This window comes from Garra rufa, chromosome 7 (genome assembly GCF_049309525.1).
Source record: "Garra rufa chromosome 7, GarRuf1.0, whole genome shotgun sequence".
In the NCBI taxonomy this organism is placed as follows: Eukaryota; Metazoa; Chordata; class Actinopteri; order Cypriniformes; family Cyprinidae; genus Garra; species Garra rufa.
The window spans coordinates 47,106,644-47,125,150 of record NC_133367.1 but is presented as its reverse complement, the minus strand read 5'-3'; the positions used below and the strand labels follow the sequence as shown (position 1 = coordinate 47,125,150).

At 38.7% G+C, this 18,507-nt stretch overlaps 1 protein-coding gene across 1 annotated transcript in view; it reads left to right on the top strand.

Annotated features, from left to right (window-relative positions):
• LOC141339132 (SH3 and cysteine-rich domain-containing protein 2-like) overlaps positions 1 to 17,911 on the top strand; it is a 58,112-nt gene extending 40,201 nt beyond the window's left edge. The window contains exons 5-11 of the mRNA XM_073844766.1: positions 4,537 to 4,643; positions 4,926 to 5,001; positions 11,233 to 11,288; positions 11,372 to 11,451; positions 11,686 to 11,737; positions 16,149 to 16,286; positions 16,801 to 17,911. Of these exons, the coding sequence (XP_073700867.1) occupies positions 4,537 to 4,643; positions 4,926 to 5,001; positions 11,233 to 11,288; positions 11,372 to 11,451; positions 11,686 to 11,737; positions 16,149 to 16,286; positions 16,801 to 16,899 (608 nt within the window). The 3' untranslated portion in view covers positions 16,900 to 17,911. The remainder of the gene's footprint in view (positions 1 to 4,536; positions 4,644 to 4,925; positions 5,002 to 11,232; positions 11,289 to 11,371; positions 11,452 to 11,685; positions 11,738 to 16,148; positions 16,287 to 16,800) is intronic.
• Positions 17,912 to 18,507: the final 596 nt, after the last annotated feature.

Genomic DNA, 18,507 nt, shown 5'->3' with positions numbered 1-18,507 from the left:
TATTAAGCGGCATCCTTCATGTTTTCTTTATTCTGCAAATACTTTACAGTTTTGAATTATGTTCAGCTTCTGTCTGTATGACCATAAATGACAGAGGTTTATATATATATATATATATATATATATATATATATATATAGTTAATTTAGGAAAACGTTTGGAGCATTTTTGATCGTTAAATATAAGTTTTTTATTTTTTATTTTTTTTAATGAACAGCGCCATAGTCTGTTTGGTCAGTTTGCCTTCTCAAATCATCACAGCCTTTTTTTGAAATGCATCCGGTTTAAACCCCCCCTGGAGCCAAGCCCGCTCTTCTCACCTTCATTCATATTCATGGGGGAAGGTGGAAGGTGAAATGGCAAGTTTAAAGGTGACACGAACGACCCCCCCCTCTCATTAACAATTGTGAGGTTAGATGTTGTAATCTGAAGGGTTGTGAAAGCCGTAAGTTATTGCCTGAGTTACTCGTTTGTTTTGCAGTAATATTTTATGAATCACATGCAATTACAAAATACAATGCTCTGCAGTTTTTAATTCAATTTGTTATGTATTTATTCTCAAAATAGACTATTAAGATCTCATATTGCTACAACTTTGCACACATCAATACGGCAACGACTTGACTTTTTTTATTATTTTCATCATTATTTTTTATGTTTTTGATAACAGCAGATTCTCAACAACAGCAATGCCAAAAAAAAAACTTATTTATTCAAGTGATCAGAAATGTACATTATATTTTCATTTTACACTTTAGCCAATGCTTAGACATTTTTAAACAACTTTAGACATTGTTACAGTCCAGTATGTCCACCCTGACACAGCCAGAAGAACTTCAGTTTAACTGTAAACAGTCCCTTTCTCTTCAATTATTTTTTAAGAAAAAAAAGGGCATGGGCAGCTCGCCATCATAATGTACAGCACCAAAATCGCAAAAACAAATCATAATAATACTACTACTAATAATAATACATAATTTTTAACTCTATAAAAACTATAGTTTATATTTCTCCTCTCGACTCAAATCAATATTGTCAGTGTATCCAAAATTCTGTATAGGCCTATGGTAAGATGAGCTACCTCTCAGACATGCATATCTTAATTTGATGTTGCTTTAAAACGCTGAAATGGAAGATGTATTTTGTACTAAAGATGAAAGTTGTCGAGTTAGTAATGTCTAACTGCCCGCGGCGCCGACATGGATCACTTGATTTTTTTCCCATTATAAATGTGGATACAGCTTACAATACTCGTTCAAGAATTAGGCATTGTTCAAAACTAGGCTATTTTACAAATGTCTTTTGTGTACAATCACAATAAAAAAAACGGATGTGTATTTGTAAAAAAAAAAAAAGAAAAAAAAAAAAAAGGAAACAAGATGCTTGTTTAAGAACGCATCACAGAAATTGCCTGAAATTCTGCATATAGGCTGCTATGTGTTAATTTTATTTACTTTCGTTTGTGTTAATTTATTATTCATTCAGAAAAATATATTTCGCATATGGGCCTATTTTATTTATTATTATTGTTACGACCCATTTAGGGACCAACATAAGAGCCATTCTAAAACCAACAAAAACAACAGTGGCCAGAGCAAAAAGTTAAAAGTTTTATTGTAAAAGTAAGAGAATATGACCAAAACAGAAAACAAAAGGAAATGTACTTGAACTTACATCTTAAATAAGGATTGGTGAGCTAACTAATTTAGACTACAACTTACTGAAGAGTTAAGAAAAACTTCCTATCTCCCGAGAAAGAAATTAAACACAACAAAAGTCTTCCGGGTCAGCTCACTTACCTATGCTTTCTATGTACTCTGTTATAACTAAACAAACAATCACTCACCATCCTTAACAAAAGAAAATAAGGAAAACAAAATCCAAAATCAAACACAAAACAGAGTTCCCAGGGCAAGCCGCCATTGAAGTGCCACCAGCAGCTCTTAAATAGGCAGAGGCTTCAGGTGTGTGCTAGTCTCCGCCCCCATCCAATTAGCAGCTCCACTCAGAACAGAAACAAAGAGAGAAAGAGCAGGGGCTCGTAACAATTATATATAGCTTTATTAGGTTTTTCTCCTTGCACAAGCTCTGCGCGTGATGTGCGTGATGTTCTGATGTTTATGCTGCTTTTTGCTTGTGTACAATTAATCCCTGAAAACGCAATTAGCTGTTTTTAATGTGTCACAGCCACGTATCAATTCAAATTGAATTGTAATTTAACATAATCTTGTCGGTTAATAATAACTTAATGACGTCGGTTGTCGGTTGGGAAAAATAAAATAACCAAAATATTTATTTTACCATATAGTAAAAGTACATTTCTGGCTGAAGTAAACTTTTCATTTCAGTTTTTAGTATTCATTTAAAATGAGACAAATCTGCTATTATTTTAATCTCCAATTTGTTATTTATCAGTTATGATAGTTTATTAATGCTTCGCAAACCAGCAGAAGATGTTAATGTACCCCACCTACGGTGGTATGTTGTCACGTTTCACTTCCTTTCTTTTGAGGTAAATAGAAAAACGAAAAACGTACACACTATAAATATGAAACAAATCGATATATTTGTACTAGACAGGTGTGAAAATAATGTGGATAAAAATTGTACTCTGAACCCCACGTGGATTTACATAAACCGCGATATTCAAAAAGTGTTAGGTTGTGCCCTGCGCTCCCCTACTTTCAGGCAAGAGGAATCATTGAACTATTGTTAATAATAGTATTTGTGACCAACGCCCCCTAAAGCTGGCCATGGTGTTTGGCTACAGAATGTTGTTCCTTGCGCCTCCTGGTGGATATTATATGAAGCGCAACAATGTTTTTAAAAAAATCTGAAAAAGCGGCCGCAGGAGGATCCGTGACCACGCGTGCCGAATTGCAGGCTGCCGCGTGAAAATAGACGCATTTTTAATGGCCAGATCTGTAGGTTCCCAACCCGGAATCAATCCCAGGATGCATTTGCGTTCACACAGAAGGCACTCTGGCAACTTTCCGGCAATTTTCCGGTATCAACACAATGTAAAAGGGGCTTTACTAAAGAAATAGTTACATACCTTACTGCAATCCATGTTTGAAAAAAAAAAAAAAACATTTATTACCATTTTTAAACATCATGTTGGGTATCACCAATCCACAGCAAGCTACAGCATACATGATTCTAATTACCTGTGGTTGGCCTGGCCGTGCATCACTCAGAAAACAACAGGCAAATCAGAGGAGAGGCTCATGAATATTAATTAGACGGGCAAAAATTGACCTGTTCTTGACAGAGCTCTAAGAGAGGGGCTGTAAAAAATATATTGAGATGGTTTTTGGCACTTATACTGCAAATATATAGTCTTAAGGACATCAACAGCTAAAATAAACCTCCAAAAAGGTGTACAATATGTAAACTTTAATTCCAGCGCTGCAACAAAAGTCTGGTTGCCGATGACCATCTAGGTGACAAGGTCTTCACAGGGGATCTGTCTCTGGGGCTCATCTAGTCGACATGGTCTGCACTGACATTCAAGGCTCTCGAGGTCGCCATTCTTCTTACGATGTAACAAGTACATCGGGTGTTATGGGAAGTGTTCACGGTTCCAGTTGACCTAATTAATGCAGCCTAACAATCCTTTAATGGATTTGAATTATAGTTATGTGTGTTATGTGTGAGCTAGATTAAAGAGAACCTGAACAACACAAGTTTCCTGAATCCTGTTTAGTCTTGTTGATAGTCTGGTTACCCAAGTCTTGTATCCTTGCCTGTTTATCTTGTCTTGTCTGCCTGCCCTGGAATTATCGCCTGTCTGGGATTACCTTTTGTCTTGCCGTTTCAGACTTGTTTGCACCTCATTTGGACTATTGCCTGTCTATATGGATTACCCATTTGCCTCGCCCTTTGGATTACGTTTGCCGTTGTTTGACCTATGCCTGTTTACCGGACTACTCTTGCCCTTTATATACCTGTTTGCTAATGTTCGACCCCTGTCTGTGTATGACCATGTCTTTGTTTAATAAAGCTTTGCATATGGATCCGCCCGTCTCTCGTCCCTGACATTTCGTAACACATATGTTCATAATTTCATGGCCAAAAATTCTGTTGACATCATTATGGGTTGACATCATTGTAGTCCTTAGTTCACAACACTTAACTGTCACCTCAGTCAACTCTTCAACCTTAGACTTTACTGAAAGTTGCTTTTAGCTTCTTATAAAAGTTTTATCTTTTTTTAAAAGGTCCTACTTTTTACTAAGAATTTTTTTGACACTTATGTCAAAGCTTAAGACTGTTCTTAAGAGCATTTCTAAGAAGTTTTATACATATGGGCCCTGATCTGTTATGACTCTAATTTAAGACTCACAAATGCATATAAAAACAGGGTCAGTCCCAAAAATAACTCTCTCCGTGCCTTTTCAATTGCTTTCACCACTAGAAGTACTAGTTGATTTTTGTATACTTACTGCATAAAGTATACTATACTATACTTATTTTTGTAAGCATGATTATGTGTACAGTGCTAATTTTTGGGCATGTGTGTTTGTGATATTATAGAGTCAAAAGCTCAGCTGGACCCTGTGTATGCTACACTCCGCTTTGGAACATCTCTGGCCAACACTAACCAATCTAGCTTTGGGAGTTTTTGTGAATCTCCGAGCCTGGTGTGTACCATATATTCATCGGTGTTGGTTGTCAGTTAAGATTTAATAAAGGTGTTGAACATAAATATAAAATAAATAAACCTTAATGTAAATGTTTTTTTTTACTAGTGTTTTGTTTACCACCCAAACTTGCTGTATTCCAGTTATTACTGTATTTTCTTTGTCAGTGTTGTTTAAAAAATACATTTGTTAAAAATAGACCATTTACTAAATGGAAGCTTGCATTTTTAGCATTTACTTCTTTATTGATCATTTTTGTGTGAAACTGTATGTCTTTGTGAGGAGGAAGAGGAGGGTCAGCAGAAGAATGAATATGTGTCCACAGAGGGGGAGAAGCTGACTGAAAACCAGGGGAAAGGTAAAACAAGCAAAGTTAAAGGGGGCATAACACACAGTTTCACCATCTGCAGTTCTGAATCATGACCGGGATCTTTTATAGCTAGGACCACTACATTTTTCAATATCAAACGATGTGCAAATTCAGCATCAAATTGGGTACTTGTTTATAAAATGTTTGTCAACACACTTGCAAAACAAACTGCATCATCCACTGTTCATGTAAAGTTGAGTTCTTCAGGAAGCTGAGCAAGGTTATCTTTACCTTACAACCAAAACCACATTTCTTTAGAGACATTCCTCCAGAGTGAGTCCCGTGCAGAAGTGCAGCTGAAAAAAGTGCGCTGATGGGCACGGTCTTGCTCTCGCTCTCGCTCTGTTCGTTCTGTGCGCGGGTGCACTCTTTCGGGAGAAATGCCCATACAAGGAGCCATGATTGATGGTTTCTTTCAGAAACTTGTAAGAGACCCGGAAGTGAGTAATCGGCACAAAAATGTTGAATATTGAAATAATGATCACTGGCAAAATAAATAAATACAAAATTAAAAAATAAATAAATAATTTATTGATTAAATAAATCCTTGTCCTTTGAGTAGGTAACACTGTCATGTTTTTTGGAGGTGTCTGTGCACAGCAAAAAGGCCAGAGTTAAATTAACTCTCCAGGGAGTTTATATGAGTCCACTCTCAAAAGTGTCAAGTGTTAAAATCAGAGTGTTAAATTAACACTGAAGCAGAGTTAAAGTTAATGAGATAATTAGTGATTAAGGAAGTGAGGATTGATCATTATTGAAGACACCTGATGTTAACAAGCAGAATCACCAAAGGAGAAAATCACAATTTTTAAGAAACCATTACAGTGGTCAGTGTTTGCAGTAGTGTGGCTCTTGACCCTTATTTCCTTAACATTAGATCTTGCTGGGCTGCTTTATTTGAGGGAAAACAGCCAGACAAGCCAAGACCACAAGTCATCAGGGGGTGATGGCTACATTTTAATGTGATCATTGCTTGACCTGAGTCATTGAACTTAATTTAGAGTCAAATCTCAGAGTTGTTTTCTTTTAAAGGAATTGTAACTCAAAGATTAACATCTAAGAAAGTTCAGTCAAATATCTGTTGAATACATTAAGTCTCATGAGTTTACATCGAATAATTCTCTCCATCTTTCTTTATTTGGAAGAATTTCTAACAAGTCAAAATTCGTTGTGTAGGCACACACAGAGATCAAGTACCAGCGTATGAATCTCAGGAACGGTGACAAACGACGTTTTCAGATAAACAGATCAACTCTGAACTCTCATCATTTATTCATGTCGCAATGCATGATGGGAGTCATGGATGAGTTCTGATTGGTTACAACACACTTTTTGATGGTCACCATTGTTGTGATTCTCACGCTGATTCTTCATGTCTGTGTGTCTTAACTACAATATTTTCTTGTTTGGTGTAGACTTTGATCAAAATACTTTTTATTTACATATCTGTCTGATTAAAGATGTGGTCCTCATTCATAGAGTTACTGTAACCAGTGATAAAACCCATGGTCTATTACTTCACAAAGATTTTTTGAAAACATGTTTGCCTTTTGTCTGACAGTTACGACACTGTTACAGCAGCCAAACAAGATCTGATTTTACAAACTTTAAGTTTTAAGAGCCCAACTAATGCAAACACTGACCACTGTAATGGTTTCTTAAAAAATGTGATTTTCTCCTTTGGTGATTCTGCTTATTAACATCAGGTGTCTTCAGTAATGATCAATCATCACTTAATTAATCACTAATTATCTCATTAACTTTAACTCTGCTTCAGTGTTAATTTAACACTCTGATTTTAACACTTGACACTTTTGAGAGTGGAATCATATAAACTCCCTGGAGAGTTAATTTAACTCTGGCCTTTTTGCTGTGTGGTACTAAAGGTGGATTGGGATTATCTGCAAAAATTGAATGCGTTATTAAAGTATGAATTGCTTCAGAAGTGTGGGTTACTTCGTACGCAGTGGAAACAGTCTAGCCTATTACTATTAGCCCAGTATTTTAAGAGGGTAATGTTACCTTCATGAAGTACCTTCATGTTACCTTCAACTGGTGTGTGATGAAGCATGTGAAAACTTGCATCCTCTTTAGCTTCAATTTGCTTTGCTTTCATTAGATCTACATTACTGGCAGTATTGTCACAGCCTTTTAGGCCAGTAGTCACCTCCAAACATATCTAATATAATAGTCCCTTATTGGGTACCATGGGGGGGCTGACTGACATTTTTTTTTTTCTAATCCACCTCCCGTTACTGAATTGTTTTGTTTACATACTAAAATATTCATATACTTAATGAAGAGTTCAATCTTTTTTCTTGTTTTACAATCAGAGTTACCACGGTATCGCTAAAACTTAGCCTAGTTGTACTTTTAGATGGTGCAACAGGTATGAATATTTAATGGAAAGCTGGATGTAACTAAGTGCAAAGCTTACTTAGTTGTTTTGGGAGGGATGGTGGGACAGACCCATTAAGTGGAAGAGGGCCTGGAGAGAGTGGTGGAGCAAGAGACCAGGGTGAAGCAGGCTGACCAGGTGGGCCAGGGTGGAGCACAGACAAGGCAGGTGACCAGGTCAAAGCCAGTGGAGCAGGAGACCAAGGAGGAGCCGGCGAATACCTCTGGGTGTGACAGGATGAGTAAGGGGTTCAAGGGTGGTCGAGACACAGAGGGCAAAGAGCTCACAAGCTGGCACCAACACAACAGGACTTATGGACTGGAATTGACTGGAGATGAGTCATGGACTGGAGCAGGCTGGCACAGTAGACAAAGGAAAGAGAATGGCAGGCTTGGGTCTGCCGAGGCCGTGGAGCCAGCTACACCAAAATAAACAAAGGGTGCGCCACAGCAGACGCAAATGTTGGCCTTGAGACGGGTCCAGTGGCCGAGGTGGTGCAAACCAATAACATTAGAGGCGGCCCAAGCTCTGCGTCTACTGGGGCTTAAGGAGCCTGTGTGTACTTACCTCCGATGACTACTCCTTCATTCTTGTTCAACAATCTCCACCTGCAAAAGGAAATACCAATCAGTATACAGCTAAGAACTCTTGAACTGTTGTGCTTGAACTTAAACATTGTGTTCATTACTCACCTGCTATTGCTCCATTCGATCTGCTTCTCCAAATCTATAATAAACCTGCTTTTTATTCCACTTACCTGTTGTTTCTGTCTCGATCTGTGTTTGGTTCCGCTACAGGACCATTCAGATCAACTACTGCAGTTGCGTCCTCATCCACAAGCGATTACACCCGCCACCGGTCCCTCTGTACCAGAACCCATGCAAATGGATTCTACACGGCTCACTCCTGCTGAACATGCTCGCTCGGCCCCATCCTTCATCATCAAGATTCTAACTTTCCTTTTGTTGTGGAGGTGGACGCGTCCAGAGGCGCGACTGTGCTGTCCCAACAATTTGGTGAGCCTCCACGCCTCTAGCCTTGCGCGTACTACTCCAAGAAAATGACCCTAGCGGAGCAAAACTATGACATCTGGAACAGGGAGCTACTCGCCATTAAGCTGGCATAGGAAGAGTGGTGGCATTGGCTGGAGGGTCCAATCACCCATTCACTGTCATTACAGATCACAAGAATCTTCAGTACCTCCGTGATGCTAAACGGCTCAACCCCTATCAAGCCCACTGGGCCTTGTTCTTTACCAGATTAAACTTTACCATTACCTACTGCCCAGCAACTCGTAATTGCAAAGCTGATGCTCTCTCCCATCTCCCTTCATTCCCCAGAATCACCCTCCAATCCAGAGCCGATACTCCCTCCAGCCCTGATTGTAAATCCAATCCAATGGAACATCAACAACTACATCAGAGCCAACACTCTCACCAAACCTGCTCCGCTGGGAGGCCCAGAAGGGTACGTCCCCACTTCCCAGCGACAATCTCTTTTGGGCTCAGTTCATATTGTACGAGGCTCTGGACATCCAGGCAGCCAACTGGTGGCCTAGTATGTCCCGTGATGTCACCAGGTACGTCTGTAGTTGCTTAGTCTGCACAATGTCTTTCGACTCTTCGTCACCTCCCCATAGGAAAACTTGCGCCCCTACCCATACCACGCACGCCACGCTGGTCACACATTGGAACTTTGTAACTGACCTACCGAAATCCGAGGACTATACCTACATCCTAGATGCAGTCGATCATTTCTCAAAGGCTTGCAAACTGATTCCTCTCAAGGGATTACCCACTGCACTAGAGACTGCTGAGACTGCAAAGAGGTGCTTGAGACAACCCCTCTGGCATGGGGATTTCAGGATGTTCAGCATGGTGTATCCAGGACCCTAACCCGAAAAAAAAAAACACAATCTTAAAAGTACAACCCAAAAATATGTGACTGGATTCATTTATTATGGTGGAGGGACAAAATTACTGGGGACAGCTAGGAAGTCAGAGCCAAATGTCCCATTAATGTTCTCTGGGTTGGTACATAAGAAGATCATATTTGGCTCTTCTGGCTTTTTGTAAGTGGACATGCACCTGGTTCCAGACTTTCTTGCTTACCTGAAACTAGTGGTCAGCTGTAGGGATTTCTGATGGCCTACCAGACCATGGGAACAGGGGTGCCTGATTACACGAAAATGGAATTCAGTGGCAGGCTGGCACATGGAATTCTGGGCATATTCCACCCACAGAAGATAACAACAATAGGAGTTCTGTTGACGGTTGCATTATGCATATAAAAAATACTTTTTTTCCCCATTTGCCTATTTAGCTGAAGATGGTAGTCATATGACAAACTTATGCATACACGCATTATTTGGAAAAAGGCTTTACAGACCGATAAACTGTGAGCCTAAGTCTGACTTATTGTCTTCTGAAAGACATGGTAAAATCTGTGCAGTCTCAGTGGTAGTATGCTTTAACCTGAAGTGGGACTGGACAAAAGGTTTTCAGAAAACAATCGAAAGTGAAGTGGATGCATGCATAACTTTTAGATGGTGGAAGATCAGTAACAAAGTCCACTCGGGGGGATGCATATGTGTCAGGATCCTGCCCTGACAGCCCTGTCTGCCTTGTCTTTGTTTAATGTTTCCTTGTTTGTCTTGTGTGTCGGCACATGTCTGTGTTTACATACTATTCTGTGTTGACTTGACTTGTTTATGTTTGCCATGTGCTCCCCTTTTCCTGCCTCCTAGTTTTCTGTCACCACGCCCCCTTGTTTAGCCCTCGTTACCTGAGTGTCATCACCTGTTCTTCTCGTCTGGTCCTCGTTTGTCTGAGTGTACTCACCTGATCCTCGTGTCCTTACCTTTCTTTATATCATGCTCTTTCCTTCTTGTCTTTGCTGGTTTGTTTGGTGTGTGTGTTCTCCCAGCTTGTTTTTCTCTAGTCAAGTTAGTGTTGCTGTTTGTAATTTTTCTCGTCCCTTGTTTTGTCTTTTTTCTAGTTAACTTTGTTTTTTTTTTTTCGTTTTTGTTTGTTGGACCCTGCCCCACCTCCTGAGTTCCTTGATCTGCCCGGATTCCTCTGTCGTGTGTTCCCCGGCCTACCTTTTGGACTGTCTTCCTGCCCCTTCCTTTTGTGTGCCCTGTCCCTTAAATAAATTGTTATATGCTCATTCTGTGTTTGGGTCCTCTCTTGCCAAAATGTGACACATATGATTGTTCATTAATTTCTCTTGTATTTAAGCCCTGTTTCTTTCAGTTCATTGTCTATCCTTATGATTAGGTTGTTCTGTTAATGTTTCAATTAGTTCAAGTATTCTGAAAATGTGTTTCTTTGGGTTTGTTTCTAATAAAAGCAACTGCTGTGTCTAGATCCATACTTGTACACTTTGGAATATTTTATGAATGAGCTGACTGTGCATGCTTCGCTCCTAAACAAACAAACAACAATCGTCTGTATCCACATCCGTAATGTTTAGCATGGGCAGGGAAGAACACAAAGTCTAAAGTGCTGCCTGTTTTTCTTGCATGATATATATTGTTGACACAGAAGTCAATGCTGTTTGTTTCAATGCGCTTTTAAGTTCCCTGGTCTCTACATCACCTTACCTCTACTCTCGCCATTCCATTGGACTGATTTCACACATACTTCAGGACACGTTTACGCACAGGCATTCCTAAAGCATTTCTGATGCAGCACCTCACATTTTGAGTTCAACCCTGACAGACTCTTAATGTTCTAGACAAACAGACAAAACATTATTGAACTAACACAACCCAATGTCCAAAACTGCTTGATAATATGTACATCATTACACTCTTTCAGTTACAGATGTCTTACTTCCTGAGAATGTTAACTCTGAACTGGATGAGATGTCCAAGGTATAGTAAATTTTTTGTGATTTTTGTATTAATGTGGCTTTGATGAATTAATTCTCTCTTGATATATAATGTCTTCACTCAAGGTTCCTAAAGTTCATCCTATTCACACTTACGTGGCACTTTACAAGTTCCTCCCTCAAGAGCAAAATGACTTAGAATTACAGTAAGTAATAGTGTTAATGTGAGTGTGTGTGTGTGTGGGGGTGTGTGAGAGATAGAGAGAGGAGAGACAGAAAGTCTCTAAAACACCATACCCCAATCTTTGCATATAGCAAAGTCTCAGTAAAAAATGCAAAGTATATATCTGTGTGTGTAAGTGTATTAACACATTCACATATTCAGCACAGCTGATTTGGAAACATATCACATTTGGCTTTTTTTCTGTTTTTAATCTCAGTCCTGGTGACAGAGTTATGGTGATTGATGACTCTAATGAAGACTGGTGGAAGGTGGGTATTTATCTTCAAAGATGCTTTCAATAAATCATGCCTAAGAACCTAGACAGGTAAAATAAATAAATAAATAAATAAATAAAGGGGAGGAGAGTGGTTGTGAGAAAGAAGGGATCAACTATAATAATACTCATTAAATAATTTTTGGGGAAAGAATATTGAAATGAACAGTTGAAATCATTTTGGTAAATGATGATATTAAAATATTTCTGAACTTCAGACATCAACATGGATTTCAAACACAAAGCAGTGCTGCGCTTCTAAACACTATTTTATTAGGCATTAAATGGAGGTAGGTGAAAAGAAAACAGCAACAAAACTTTCTAAAGACAGCAAGTTCATATACAGGGCCCTGGCACTCTTATTGTCTTTATTGAGAGTATCTTTGAGTTGGCTCGAGCCTTATGCTGTCTTGTACATGTGATGTGTTGTATGTCTGTAGTGTGGTGATCAGACTTACTTATGTCTAGATCTGTTTTGGTCCAGTGCTTGGGTTCGGACATTTATGTTCAATGTTCTGTCTGTTATTGTGAGCACACAGGCTGAGTGTTAATCCCACTACTGTGCTCTCATGTCCTGTGTGTTTTTGATCCTTTTTGGGTGTTGTCTTGTTTAGTGTAGCACAAAGCTAGTGTTTCCATTGGCTACATGCTTTCATGTTATCTTGTTTTGTGTGAACATGTAGCTTCTGAGTGTTCTCATTGGCCGCGCTGTCATGTTGATATAAATACGATCTTATTACAGAGGAAAGCATTTTATATATACTCATTAAGTATTCTTTCTCCAAAAGGTCTGAATTTGGAGTTTGATCTGAAACCTTTTTTGTGATTTGTTTCTGTAGTTGATTTTTTTCTCTATATATATTTGACTATTTTGTAGTTTACTTTTGGATCTTTTTTTTTTTTTTTTTGCCTTCATTTTTATTTATTGGATAATTGGGTAATTTGTTGATTAATTAGGAGAGAGTAGGGTAAGTCGAGCCAGTGGGTAAGTTGACCCACCCCCTGTATCTTGGCAACTGTACACTTTTACTGTCATATATTTTGGACCAGCCTTAATTTCCGCCAGACTGTGAAACACATGGGAGGAGTGGGAGGCACTCATTTACTCTAAAAACTGTTTTTGGCTAATCAAAGTAACAGATGTAATGGCTGTTACATCATAACAAATTTATCCAGGTCTAAAAATTTTTATTATGCATATAAGTGATTTAGCAAGATATAAAACCATGCAATTCATTTAGCTAAATATTAGCCTGAAGATAGATGGTCAGTTTTCACCCAGGTGCAGTTTTACCCCCTGACTCAGGTCAACTTATCCCTAACCTGGAGCAAATTGAGCCACAGGAACACTTTCATATAACAAGCCATATTTTTAGAACCCTTTGTCATAGATACATTATGATAATTTAAAATGATAGAAAACATCCTGAAATTACTTCAGATACTTTCATTGTACTTCTGCCTCATTTCCCTTATCTTGAGGACCACTTAAATAAAAATGGCTCATCTTACCCCGCTCTCCCCTATGTCAGGTGTGATAGATCATGATATGAATTGTACTCTTCTGTGCACTGGCAGTTTGCCTGATAAAGACCATAGGGTTGAAACTTTGTTTATTTTAATAAACTGATATTTAGGGGCAGCATTTTTGTTCATTTATAGCAAAGTGCTTGATTTGATCGAGTCCCTGCCTGAAGTGTCTGGATGTGCGCATATTATATTTTACTCATTTCAGTCATGATCATCTGGCTGCATCCTGTCAAGTAAAAGCCAGCACCCATCGGTAGCCAGGGGAATCAAACACACAATTTTACTTGTGTAGGGCCCATCTTCTATTATTCTTCTGTTTTAAGAGCACCTCCCAGGTACTTCTCCACCACCTCTTTCCCTCTCTGTTCCTGAATGGGTAGCCATGTAAAAATATTTGAGTCTCTGGTAGCTAGTATCTTTCATCCCTCCTCGTCTCTGGCAGGTGGTGAAATCTCCTTTGTGAAGAAGAATGGCTCTCTGCGTCCCTGTGTTGATTATCAGGGGGCTGAATGATATTACTGTTTAAAACTGGTACCAGCTCTTATGTCTTCAAACTCTTGGATGAATTGAGATTCTTCATGAAGTTGGAGATAAGGATAAGGACACTCTGAATACTTGGTTCTACTGTCTGACCAGTCCGACACCCCAGCCGTCTTCCATGCACTGGTCAATGACATGTTGTAAACCTGGATGACATTCTAATATTCCCTTGCTCTTTCTATGTGCACATGTGGCTCATCAGTTGCTGAAGTGTATTTTTTTATTTTTTTTACACCCAGTCATCACCTTGGGTTCCATCATTTTGGTGGAGTGCATTTGCACAGACCCCTAAGAGCCGTCTATAATTGGCTGACTCTTGTCCAAAAGTTCCTGGGTTTCGCCAATATTTATTGATGATTCATCAGAAACTTCAGTCAAGTGGCAGCCCCCTCTGATGGTGTAGATCTCCATCAAGGGTAAATTTGCCTGGACTCAATGACATCAAGCACAAATTCACCACTACTCCTATTCGTATTACACCTGACCCCACTTAGCAGTTTGTGGTGTAGGTTGATGCCTCAGAGGTAGGTGCTGGAGCAGCTCCTTGTCAAATATACCCTCAAGATAATAAGTAACACCTGTGTTCTTACTGCTCACACTGTCTCCAGCAGAGCAAAACTATGGCAATGGCAGTCAAGAGCTGTTGGCAGTACGACTTGGATGGTGGGGACAGTCATTCCACCATAGGAACCTGGAATATATTCAGCTAAATTAATCAATGCCATGCAGGCTCATTTGGCGTTTTTTTTTTTTTTTTTTGTGGAGGGGAGGGAAGGGGTGCTTCAACTACAGCCTCAAAAAATGGTAAGCTGACATGCTGTGTCATGTGATCAATTTCTTATTGTTTTCAATCCTGTTCCTTTAACTTGGGGTGACAAGGGAGAAAGGAAGGTGTGTAAGGACACTTACATAGGAGCTGTGAACCGTAGGTATCAGGTTTGCAATAAACAACGGTGTTCTTTAAAGACTACTTTCGGTCATTTTACAGACTAGTGCGCCATTTTGCTTCCTTGTCTTGCCTTCAGGGCTGTGTGGTGGGGGCGGTCACCTCAGTCTGTGCTTAAAATAAATCATCCAATCAACCCTCCACTGATCTGGACTGGGATTCCCTGTTTATGTGTTTCCTGGGTTACCAACCTCCTCTGTTTCCTTCCCAGGGCACTGAAGTACACGTTCCCATGGTCCAGGCTTTTATTTAGTGCTGTTGTCATAACCTCACCTGTCTCTCATTGGCTCTTTAGGGTTAGGGTTCAGATCTGGACACAGCACTGAGACTGCACTTGTTTGAGTCACAAATGACCTTCTTATTTTTGCTGATATAAGTGCTTGCATCATTTTAGTCCTGCTAAACATTAGTGCTGTTTTTGACACTGTATGCCATACCATCCTCCCTGACTGGTTGCATGCTTTGCATCTCTGGCATTGTGTTCGAATGATTTAAGGCTTATCTCACTGATCGTTCTCAGTATGTTTGCCTGGGGAAAAATGAATCTGACCCAACATTAGTCAGCAAGGCATCCTGCAGGGTTCAGTACATGGACCCATCTTGATTTGTATATACAGTGCATTCAGAAAGTATTCAGACCCTCTTCACTTTTTAAAATTTTGCTATGTTGCAGCCTGACACTACAATTGTTTAAATTATTTTATTCTCATTAATTTACACGCCGTACCTCATAATGACTAAGTAAAAACAGAATTTTAGAAATGACACTTTTCTCTGTATGTTTGAACTATGCAACTCCATGGAAAGGAAAAAAGGGTTGGCCATACTCTGATGACAACAGTAAACTCAGGACTCCAGAAAACAAGAACAGAACAACCCAACATATTGTGATGAGAACAGACAATGAACTGAAAGTGTAAATAAACTGAGAGTGCTTAAATAGACCAAACAAACTAATTCACAAAATGAATGACATGTGGGCAAATTAACTGAACACCCATGGAAATGACCTGAAAACTAGAGCACAGAACTGAAGAACATTACAATCCCACCAAAAACAGAAACAAACACAGTACTTCTCACCCAACCACATGCAACCTCTTTCCAGAGACCTTAGCATTGCTGTATCAGTATATAGTTTTTTCTATTTTTTAAGTTAACAGCAAATAATCTTTAGGATGCTGTCCTACTGCACCACAAACCACCACTTACATTAAATTATATTTGTCCCAGGTCATTGCTATATTGCTAATAAATAACATAACTTCCCGCAAGGCTGGAAGAATGTTTAATGTGCATGTGTAATAATATAGATTGTGCTTTCTCTTTCTGGGGTGGGAGGTTTGGTTGGCTGCTTATGGAATCACTGTATTTTGTTGTGTGTATGCAGGGAAAATGTGGCGATAGAGTTGGATTATTCCCAGCTAATTTTGTGCAGCGAGTGCGACCAGGTGAACGTGTCTGGAAGGTGACACAAAGTGTCTATGGCAACAAAGATCTGGGTCACCTGTCTGTTAAAGAGGCTCAGGTAAAACAAACTTAACTGACACACACACACAAACTGGCATTATTAACGATTACCTACAACTTTGGAGTTTTACAAACTCTTAATTTGCTGCTTATTAAAATGGTATGGGGTGGGGTTAAGGCATCTAAAATATGGTCATGCAGAATAAGGCATTAATTTGTGCTTTATAAGCAGTCAATATGCTAATGTGCATGCTAATAAGCAAATAGTTAATAGTAAGAATTGAACCTTAAAGGGGTCATCGTATCGTAGGAATCAGCGGCTCAGATGTCGTGAGTAAATGAGGACCACTAAATGACGAAAATGTGGTCATTTCATTTTAATAATGATCAGATGAAGTACATCTCACAGATAAAAAGTTTATACGATTCAATGACTTTGTTTTTAATTAAATAAATAGTCTAAGAAGTCAAATAAACTTGGGGGGCATATATCTCTTTAAGAAAATGCTAGTTTATTTTATTCTTTTTCCTTCCTTTTTTATATCTTCAAACCACATTTATTTTTGTTATAGATTTGTGTGGGTAAGAATGAAGAAGCTGATGGCTTTCTAAAGCTAAGCAGTGGTAAGAAGAGAGGTCTGGTCCCAACTGATTCACTGGAGGAGATATAACTGCTTGTAGAGTTGAATCCAGTCATGAACAACATTTATCATAATTCAGCAACATTATTTACAATGCAAACCTTTTGTATTATTATGTCAAATTTATACAGAGCTTTCGTTTGTTTAATGTAACTGGATCATCATAATTTATGTTTCTCTACAATCATGTTTTTTGGGAAAAAGAGTTTTTATCCTGTTATTCAGTGATATGTTGGTGGCATATATAATTCCTAGTGGATGGTGGAATAGAAATGTAACAACAACTTGAGAAGTTTAAGGGTTAATCTAAAAAATAGAACTACTCTACTTTCTAAACAAAAAGCGATACAACTTCCATTAGAAGTTTATTAATAACAGTTTTGTTTTAATGAATAGAAATGATAAGGAAAGTCTATTATAAAATGGCAGTTTTGCTCTTATCCATCAAACAGAGAACTTTCACAATAGAACCTTGACTTTAGTTCCTTTACCATGGAGCAATACTAAATGCAACTGCAAATAATATTTTAAGTTTGGTAAGGTTTGTAATGAACACATACACCTTTCAGAGAAAGGCAAAGGGTTGGATGTTCTTCCATAAAACACGCACACACCTATTTTAATGCGCTTGATTATCTATACTCATGCATTTGTGTGTGTGTGTGTGGCAGAATGAGCTGAACAGATTGTCTTTCATAGGGGTATCAATAAGTGCCTTGCTGCATAGAAGACTTGTAAGCACCAGCTTTGAAACTATTACTTGCCAGTAAGAAAGCAATGAACTAATATACTTGCATAAGATTAGATTGTTGCCCTCTTTTAAAAGGGGTATGTGTTCATACAATTACAAATGAAAGAAAACTATGTCTCTTCCATGTAATATACTGTATACCTATTAAAACATTTATGTTCAATTGGTTGCTTGCTGTTTTATAAGATGTGGTCATAGAACATGGCTTGCTTAGCAAAACAAATAAATATAATTGGAATTCTACACTGACTAAAATTATTATTATTATTATTATTATTATTTTAGATCATGCGACTACTTGCTAAACATAAAAGGGTGACTTTTGTTTTAATGGTTGCCTTTATTTCTTATTAACCAATGAATATAGACCACAACCTATTTTTACACTATCACTGCTGTACACCTATTTTTGCCTGCCCTCATTCTGACAGACATTATGTGTGTATGTGTGTGTATTTAGTAATCGGTACACTAAAGTAGGGCAGATTTCAGAGATGAAGAAATGTGCTCAATGCCGGGTGCACACTGTGCGATTTTTTTAAAAGTCCTTTAGGATTGTACTTGTCATACTGTACGAACGTGCCGATCATGTCACACTGTGGGATCTCAGTTATTAATGTCAGACTGTACGACAGTTAAGACGTGTTACAAACGGGTGCGCGCAAGAAAACTTGTCCGTAGTTTCACATTATCAACCTATAAACGTTCAGTGACTGTGAGCTGCATTACATGCGGGGCTGAAATGTTGGCTATCACGAAAAGTATACAAACGGTGGCAATACCGGCGTATTTAAAAAAGAATAGTGTAAGCAGCACTACACACCCACATAAAAAAACAGCGCCGCAACCAGTGTTTATCATAGCAATGGCAACATATCAGATGAATC